This window comes from Lipophrys pholis (genome assembly GCF_963383615.2).
Source record: "Lipophrys pholis genome assembly, chromosome: 2".
NCBI lineage: Eukaryota > Metazoa > Chordata > Actinopteri > Blenniiformes > Blenniidae > Lipophrys > Lipophrys pholis.
Window position 1 is genome coordinate 16,059,022 of NC_137636.1, and position 9,975 is coordinate 16,068,996.

The 9,975-nt window shown below is 39.8% G+C and overlaps 1 protein-coding gene across 1 annotated transcript; it reads left to right on the forward strand.

The window, feature by feature from the left end:
• The first annotated feature begins 918 nt into the window (after positions 1–918).
• rhcga (Rh family, C glycoprotein a) lies at positions 919–5,518 on the forward strand. The gene is made up of 11 exons (XM_080458407.1): positions 919–1,438; positions 2,061–2,253; positions 2,356–2,506; positions 2,649–2,796; positions 2,880–3,046; positions 3,133–3,270; positions 3,551–3,687; positions 3,871–3,995; positions 4,257–4,330; positions 4,444–4,517; positions 4,609–5,518. Exons 1-11 carry the CDS (start codon positions 1,213–1,215, stop codon positions 4,640–4,642), a joined length of 1,467 nt encoding a protein of 488 aa, XP_080314533.1. The 5' UTR covers positions 919–1,212; the 3' UTR covers positions 4,643–5,518.
• The last annotated feature ends 4,457 nt before the right edge of the window (positions 5,519–9,975 follow it).

Genomic DNA, 9,975 nt, shown 5'->3' on the forward strand with positions numbered 1-9,975 from the left:
GTGCCCGTTTACTGTATAGGACAGAAAGACTGATGGCACAGAGAGATTAAGCTCGCACGTTGATGCACATGAAACCGACGATGCAGTGCTTCAAGGGTCCGAAAAAAACCTGAAATTCAGGTATCTGACAGAAGAAGTGAATGAAATGATCAGATCAGTTAAAGAAAAGAAGACTGGACTGTAGAGTTTGACAAGTCTGTTTTTGATTGTTGCAGGCGGGGGATACAAGAAACATGTGAGGTCAATGCGTTGGTCTGAATATATGGTCTAAGTCTAAAAATGATTTGGAAAAACACGCCCAGGCCTGATAATTATTGCTGCTCATCACTCAACTATTTCCTGTTCATTTACTGAGAATCTCCCTGCGCACTCCTGCTCTCAGGCAGACTACGGACTTCTTACTGGAATTTAATTCCTTGTGGACAGAACCATTAACTCTGTATAATGATATGATTGTTTTAAACCACCAAGTACACTTCTAACTAAACAAGGATAAAGCAACTCCCTTCACACTGATTTCCTTCAGAGAAATGTGTTTTTTGGTACAAAGTAAATATGGTTGCAGTATTATTATTATTATGGTGTGGTGTATTCACTTCACCAATCAGCCTTACGCACGTCTTCATTCAGAGTGCAGCGTTCAAAATGATGAGCAGCGTGAGCCTGACTGACAGGCGCTTTCTCCTGAGGGCAGTTTAATGCTTTCAGTGTATACATACCTGACAGTCACAAGTCTTTTCTAGTAGGAGATCACGTTCTTCAGGAGTTTATCTCGTAACCTCTTACAGACTCGATATATACCGTTATAAAGCGTACCACCATGTTTTCTTACACTGAGATGAAACCTGAGAAATTGAGCATGTTAAAAGAATGGCTTTCATTACTGATGTTATAAAATGAAGTCCATCTTCATTAAATAAGCGTACTGCATTGTTACAATCGCAAACCGTGCTGCAGCGATTACATTTTTGCTGCTGCTTGTTCAAGGGTAAAGGTTTATGGGTTCTTTGTAAAAAATATCAGCAGGTGATGGGAGGGGTGGTTTTTAAACTTGCTAACAGGTAAGATCAGTCTACGCCTTGTTTGTGACAGGGGGAGAGAGTCACACCTCCACAGGCTGCTGTATATAAGGATGCTCACACACGAGTGGGAGTCAGTACAGGAGGCTCTGCTGAGGATTGACCAGGACACAGGGCATCAAACAGCTTCAGCATGGGGAATTGTTGTGAGAGCGCAAGCAACTTTTTTGGCCCGCAGAAGAACACCAATGTGCGGATCAGTCTGCCGGCCGTCTGCTTTGTTTGGCAGATTGCAATGATTGTGCTGTTTGGAGTGTTCATCCGGTACGATGAGGAGTCAGACGCACATTGGATTGAATTCAGGAGAGAAAATAACATCACCAGCGACATTGAAAATGACTTCTACTTCAGATATCCCAGTAAGTGCAACAGCAAGCAGCAGCCGCCTTCCAACACAACTAACAATTTAAGGGCAGGTGCTTAATTTTATGATGTTGTGCATCCAGTCGGTCATGTTGTTTCAATGAGTCTGCTAAAGATTCCATTCAACTAAAAGATGAAACCAGAAATGTGACCACCCATTTGGTATACAGTTGTAGAAGCAGATCGCTGTTGCAGAGTTTAGATCTTTTCGAGGACCTGAAATTACAGTGTTATCGTTATATTTTCTGAGGTCAGAGATCATCCAAACTTGCAGGATTTATGACAGGAGGCTGTTAAACATATTAATTTTAAAAAAAATTGCTCTTGAAAGCAGAACAATCTTATATATTTTCTATTTAGATGTAACAACAACAACAACAACAAAAAACAAACATCAAATGCAGTAAAATGCATCTTTGATCAATTTTGTAGATGTCAGCCTGGCATTTACTGATTAATCAATATGTTGGAATATTGCAGCCTTTGGACACCTGTAAATTTTAACATTCAACTTGAAAAAGAAAGCACAAATTAAAAATCCATCATTTATAAGAAAAGTTTACAACTATGATTGTAAATAATTTTTAAAGACTTTGTGTTTTATTTCCATCTGTCCAGGCTTCCAGGACGTCCACGTCATGATCTTTGTCGGGTTTGGTTTCCTCATGACGTTTCTGAGGCGCTACAGCTACGGTGGCGTGGGCTTCAATTTTCTGATTGCGGCCTTCGGTCTGCAGTGGGCTCTTCTCATGCAAGGCTGGTTTCACGCGCTAAACCCTGAAACTGGGAAAATCACCATCGGAGTAGAGAGGTATGTCTCCTCAGTGTGTTGCGCCACTCAACCACTAGACCGCATTCTTTGAGTTGAAGCAATCATCCAGCATTTTACTTTGGTTCTTCTCGTTCCAAACAGTTTAATCAACGCAGACTTCTGCTGTGCCGGCTCTCTAATCGCCTTTGGCGCTCTACTGGGGAAAGTGAGCCCTGTCCAGACACTGGTTCTTGCTTTGTTTGGCGTGACACTGTTTGCGGTGGAGGAGTACATCATCCTTGACCTTCTTCATGTGAGTCTCATCAAGCAAAATCCGCTCACAGGAAATCGAACTCTTAGTGCAGCAACAACTTTCATCCAAATGTTGTATTCCATATTTCATGCTTCTGCGGCTGTGTTTCCAAATCAGCAGCGAAATGTATGTCTTTCCACAGTGCAGAGACGCTGGTGGCTCCATGGTCATTCACTGCTTCGGAGGCTACTACGGTTTGGCCGTCTCCTGGGTGCTCTATCGACCAAATCTTCACCTAAGCAAAAGCCACAATGGAGCGATCTACCACTCTGACCTGTTTGCTATGATTGGTGAGTGGCGGGCTTTGTCAGCTTTACGCTTCAAGAGTTATATCCTCGATTGTCTGCGATAACGATGGACTCTCTCTTCTCAGGGACGCTCTTCCTGTGGATGTACTGGCCCAGTTTCAACTCCGCCATCACAGACCACGGCGATGGACAGCACAGAACAGCCATCAACACGTACCTGGCCCTCGCCTCCTCTGTTCTCACCGCCGTGGCTCTCTCCAGCATGTCGCAGAAGAGAGGAAAACTGGACATGGTATAATGGCCACACTGCCCTTACTGGCCTGTCTTAAAACTGTTAAAACCCTGTTTCTTAAAACTGGTATTCTGTTTACCTGGCAGGTGCACATCCAAAACGCCACTCTTGCTGGTGGCGTTGCCATGGGAACAGCAGCAGAGTTCATGATCTCTCCATATGGTGCACTCATTGTGGGCTTCTGCATGGGCATCATCTCCACCTTTGGTTATATTTTTGTCACGGTGAGTCTGCAGTTTTTCCAGCCCATTCGGATCTAATTGCTGCAAATACAGGACACTAACTCAACTGCACGCTGATTTAAAAGACAAATACCACACTGATTACAACGCTGATGACTCAATAAAAAAAAAAAACCATTCTGGTTCTTGGAGGCACATTTAATTTTAAGAAAAAAAAAAATCATGTTAGATTCAGTCAAGTCGAATCAAGCTACGACTAGTTTTAAAATTCTAATCCCACAGATCAGGCAACAAATTAATAATGGATGTTTCTCATTCCCAGCCTTTTCTGGAGAAATCCCTCAAGCTCCAGGATACATGCGGTGTCCACAACCTGCATGCAGTCCCTGGGATGCTCGGTGGCTTCATCGGGGCCATCGTTGCTGCAGCAGCCAGTGAATCTGTCTACGGCCGCGAGGGGTGGGTGACACAACCAGGCTAAAAACTTGATCAGTCCTGTCTGTGGCTTCATGCCAGAAACACCCTCTTTTATCTGGCGTCATCAGGATTTTGTGATTAAATGCTAAGATATTCAAAGTTTCTTTTGATTTGATCAGACTGAAGTGAACTGGCTCTTATGACACGCTGTGTTTCGACGTTTAGGTTGATCAACACGTTTGACTTTGAGGGCGAGTTTGCAGACAGGACTCCGGGAACACAGGGAGGCTTCCAGGCTGCCGGCACGTGTGTGTCGATTGCGTTTGGCCTTGTTGGGGGAGCTATTGTTGGTAAGATTGCAGAATGTGTTGTGCAATACCATAAAAACCTGAAAAACTTGGCTCGTTTCCAATCAATCGGTCTGTCTTTTGGATTCTTGGAAGTGTATTTGTTTGTAGAACACTTTTTGTTTCGATTTTTTTTCTCAGAAGGCAATTTTGAAATATCTTGCAAACATTCCTAACCTCAGCTTTTTCCCTATTTAGTTGGAGATAACAGGGATAACTGTGGTTAGTCGCTTTGCTTAAGGCTTGTTCACTCTCTCTTTAAAGGTTTCATCCTAAAGTTTCCCATCTGGGGCGATCCAGGCGATGATAACTGCTTCGATGATGAAGTTTACTGGGAGGTAAGGGTGTATTTCTACCAGCAGACAGTCCTTCTTGGGCGTTTCGCTCTGGCAGTCTATCAACCTGAACGTTCAAAACACTTTTGTCTTATGATCTGATTCATCTGTTTTAGCTCCCTGAGGACGAGGAGACTGTCCCTCCTGTTCTGGAGTACAACAACCACATGATACACAAGCACCAGGAAATGTGAGCTCGGTCACACTCGCACTCTTTTCTCCATTAATTTCTTTGTATTTAGCAGTGATTTAATTTAATCTCTCTGTTTTTTATTTCACAGCTCTGAGTCGAACTTCTCCGTGGAGCAAAGTTAGATTCACAAAGTGGGAGCCTGAACTGGTCATATCGTAATGAACTTGATGTTCCTTAAACAACCTGAAAGAGCTTTAAAAAAGAAAAAAGAAAGAAAAAAAAAAGAGCAATTCTTCTAGAACTGAATGCTTTGACAAGCAGATCTCTGCCACTCCTTTCATCTGATGCGTCACTCTTGTTGCAACAGTTTTTAAAAAGTTCTAGTTTATAGAGAAATAATGTAAATCAGATCTGGCATTAGGAATGAAGGAAGCTTAAACAGCTAAATTGAATTCAATCTCTTTTTTGTTGTGCAACCAAAAATTTGATGAACTGATGTCTGGCACTGAATCTGACTGGTAAGATGGGAAGATGTGTTTATGTAGTGAGAGCTGTTCACAAAGCACAGAAAGTCAAAGGGATATGTGCATTACTGTCTATGTCGGTGGGTGTACATCCAATTACTGTAAGACTACATTTACTTTATTTTTGGTTACTAAATATGGTCACTGTTCATGTTTGCGATAGTATTTCCTTGAAACAAAGAGTCTGTTGAGTTGCATGTGCAGACATAAATGAAGTCAAGTAGGAATCAAAGATATTTCTGCTGCGAAATAATGTCATTTTTATGTTTTATATATTATTAGTTGTTTCTTTGTAAGCTACATGTATATATGTTATCCCCTCACGCCGCTCGCGCTTGCAGCCTTTTGTTGTATTGCTTACATATGAACTTAATGGAAGTTTTGAGTAACTTCAGTAACAATGATTCTTCCAGTAGTTTTCTCGCTGTTGTATTGAACCTTTCTATCACTTTACTGGATGTGACTTCCTGGAATGACATGCCTCCATAAATCACATTGTACTAGAATTAAATAATAAAGTAATTTTATTGTGTTTATGTCGTTTGTCAATTTTTTTTAAAGCTGAACCAATGATTTAAAAAAAAAAAAAAAGGTCTGACCAATTTCACTTCGGTGCCGTGGTTACTAGTGTTCCTCATAACGAGATGGCTGGGAGTACAGGTCTGCCACCTACTTTGGGTAATATATGGGGAGAAATAATATTCCAAGTTGAAGCTGTTTTTTTTTTTTTTTTTTTAAGATTGGGTTCATCCAATTAATCTTAGATGTATTACTTAAAGTGTGAAAATTCAGAAAGTTGAGCCCATAAAAGTTGACAATGACTGACGTGTTCAAATAATGAGACGCAGGTGCAGATTGAATAATATTCTTCCCTCGGTCATAAATCACATAGAAGCCACTGATATAATTTCTTTAGAATTTTTTGTAAGATTGGGTTAAATTTAGAAGAGCTTCTTCGATCTTGATCCTTTGTTTTTAAAATACTTAAATAATGCACTTCACCGCAGTACATGCTGTTTTTTTTCTGAATTCTCCATTGCTGCTAAAAAAAACAATCTGTCTCTGCCACTCATGGGAGCGTTTGCGGTGACTGATTAATTAAAAATAACATGCGTGCTGATACCATCTGACTAAAAAATCCTCTTGAGCTGGTTATTTGAAAGCAAAAGCTTAGATTTTTAGTTCATCTTCATTTTTCCTGACATTGTTATTTATTGCTCGTTAATTAACATTCCTTTTTTTGTTTCTGCTGTCACCGTGGTCAAACAATGCTTTTTAGTACCTCGCCCAAGCTGATCTTTAAAAATGTTGCTGAACCGGTTGACAGTTGAAAAAATTAAAGCAAACGTTTTTTTTTCTGAGAAAGTATCACACCAGAATAAACAATAAAAAAAATTAAACACAGGTTGAAGTATGCAGCGTTGTTTTCTTCAGTTGTATTATCCCATTAACGCCACATGGTGGCGCGAGGAGTATATAAATGCTGGTAATTGTGAGCTCAGACTTTCTATGATCCGCCAACTTCCTGTACTTATTCTGAGAGGTGTGAGAAAAAGTTTCGATTATGTGTTGTTTGACTGTTATCTCAGGATTAATAGTGTTTCAATGCACTTATACTTATAGACTACATACATCAGTTTTTGATTTACAATTCTCTTCTGGGTGCACAGCACTTGGTGTTGATTGTCATGAGGATCCCCGTTTGATTCATCTTTTTGGCTTATATAGATATATATATATAGATATATAGATAGATATATATAGATATAGATATATATATATATATATATATATATATATATATATAGATAGATATATATATAGATATATATATATATATATCTATATATATAAAAGATTTGGGTATTCGAGTGAAACATCTTCACAACTCTAATTACTGACATATGCGAAGCATGACAGGGAAAGTTAGACGTGAGAAGCCGTGGCACCCAAACTGAGGAAAGTTGAAGTATTCTAAAGTTGTCTTCTTTCGAGTTTTACTGGTTTATAAGTTGTCAGCAGATTAGTGTAAGTCAGTATTCAAAAAGGAAAAACTGATTTATCTGACATATTATTTGTGTGACAAATGAATGGAGGACTCCAGGTGGTCGTTACATAACTAAGTTCTCTTGACTTTATTACCATTTAATGGTCCCGCCGTCTCTCAAGTCCTTAGCATCACCTTGACCTGACTTTTGGTTGAAAACTAGAGAGTCAAAGATTGTTAAGTGGGCTTCCTTTGGTCATTGGGGGCACACTTGTTGCCCTCAGGCCTCTGGTGTCTCTGCCCCTTTTAGTCTCATGGTAATGAGGTCCGGACAGAGGCCAGTCAATGGATCTTTTTCTGACCAATCACTGTGACATTAATGAACTCTAAACACACCGGCTGAACATGAGCTTTGTGTTGGTTTTCTCTGAGGTTTATTGGCTGAAGTGGTCTTTCAAAAGGTATGACGGGATCAAACAGGCTGATTTTGGTGATTAAACCGTTTTGGGGCGCTCTCAGAGACTGAAGTATTAATTTAAAGCAACATCATTTCATGGTGTGATTGATTTTGTATGCCTTCATTTTGTGTGGCATTGCTTTTGTGCAAAATTAAGTGCATTAATGAGACTGATAATGAATAGCTTTGCTTGCGTATACTAACAAAGTTTTAAAAAAATTTTTTAAGTATTTTATTATAGGACACAACCACATGATGTTTGCTACAAATGGCTGTTGTTGATATTGTAATTCTAATCTCACATAAATCAACATATCTACTAATTGATTACTTATTGTTTGAGTAACCCTGAAAAGTGTATCCTGAAGAGTGGATTTGTCATCATTTCTACCTTTACAAGGTAATATTGTTTGCATTTTCCTTGAGGGGTGAAATAACTGAATCATTAGTACTGAGGTTAGACATTACAGTAACATTAAGTGCAGATTATTTAGAGGCTTTTCTAATGTTAAAAATACAGAAGAGAACCCTTCTCAATTCAACATGGTATATGTTTATGGTCATGTTTCATAAAAAGGTTTATAAAAAAATAAAATAAAATTAACTTCTAGTTTCTGAAAAGATTCAAGCATATCTATTAAAAAAAGATTTTCAAAAAAGAAGAAAATATCAATATAGTTTAAATATTATGAAATGAAGTTACAAATCATAGTGTGACAATAGCTTTTTAAGCTGCAAGTAAGTTAAACTTGAACCTATAATTACTTCATCAAATAAGAAATAATAGTTTGTGGATGTTGACAATAATCACATGTTCTCAGAGACCAAATCTGAGATCAGGGCGCATGAGGAGAGATGAGGTAACTGTAACCGTGGCGTTTCCCTTAAACCACAGCACAGACAAACTTATCATGGATCTGATGCCACAGGAGAGTAAACGCACATCCTTGTCTGAATCATCTGACCCAGAGTAGAGTGTTTGTGAAACCACTTGGTCTCCTATTGTCCTCCTGGGACTGGCCTCCTCTGAAAAGCTGCAGAAAGCCTGTAATCAGATTAAAGGTTGCTGGGAAGGGGAGGAGGGATTTTAGAGGAATAGCGAAGAGGTCGTGGAAGTTCTCTAATCAGTACCTGCCATTGAAGTGCAGAAGAGGGGCTAAATAACGCAGCAGGAGGGGAGGCGGGAGCCAAGCTGGAGGGACAAATTGGCCTGTTGTTAGAGACGGATAATGGGACAATGAGGGAGGGGAGTATAATCAGTGAGTATAGAGTGGGAGAGAATAGGTGCAATGGGAAAAGGAGGAGACTGGAGAACTCCAAAGGCAGCAGCCTTGTCCCATCTTGCCCTGGCAATTATATCACCTTTGTGAGATGATTGGAGCAGGCTGCAGAGTCCATGTGGGCTTATAGCTGGACACATCCACCCTACATTTTCTCACTGTCCCGTCCAAGTGGTCTGACCAGGCTGCCGAGCAAGATAGCAGAAGCTAGCAGTCTAAATAAAACTCCACAACACGCTCCTTAAACAGACCACCCCGTCCTTAAACACACGGTCTGTAAAATGACTCATGTTTACCTTTGCTACAATGTCCTTTGGGAGCCAAGTAGGAAACTCAGAGTGACAGCTACTTCAGAATAAAGCTTTTCAGCCAAAACGCTCGTGTGCTAAAAATCCAATTTAGGTTATTTAACCAAACGTGATGTAGTTAAACATCACAAGCACAGTTCACATTCTTCTTTTGACCTAAATCTGAAACCTACCCATACATCTTTAGTGCTAGGGAAAATTGTAATTGGAAATATGTTTTAGACGTTTTTGGAAGGTAAACATTCCTGCCATTATGAAATAATAATAATAAGACATTCTGCCCTGCATAACATCAGTGATAGATGCTTACTTAGAAGGCAGAAATGATCAAACATTGGATCTCAGTTTTTTTTCTTGTTGTTTAATTGTATTAATACATCTGTAAACAGCACAGAACCAATGATGTGTGATGTTAAACTGATTGATTGGGCAACAATCAACAACCTGAGCAAAAGGATGCATTGGAAGATCTTGCAATGCTGACATTATATGTATCACAAGATATCCCCATGAGTGTTGGAGTCCACCGATCTCTCAGCTGGATGTTCTCTGTCATTGTGATTACTCATCAAACTTCTTTTGCCTGAACACCAGGCAGTGCTAAAGACCAATCACTACTTTTTTATCCAGTTGACAAGAGTCCATTTGTTGGGGTCAAAGAGGAAAGTCTCAGGGGGGAAGACCTTTCTGCCAGAACTTCAGAGGAGGAGAACCAGAGAAATCACTATTCATAGCAGGGAGTGCTTTGATTTGTGCACAAAGGCCACCAGTTCCCTGCCTGGACTGAAAGAAGTAGACATCAGAGCTTGTTTAAAACATGCATGAGAGATCCAACCTGAATGGTTTAACTAATTAGGTGCACCTGCCTCTCAGAGTCCTTGTTAATGCTTTAGAGGCTTTATTTGGTTGTCATAAAGTAAATAAGGCTGGTGATTTCTCTTCTGCATATTTTCTAATGA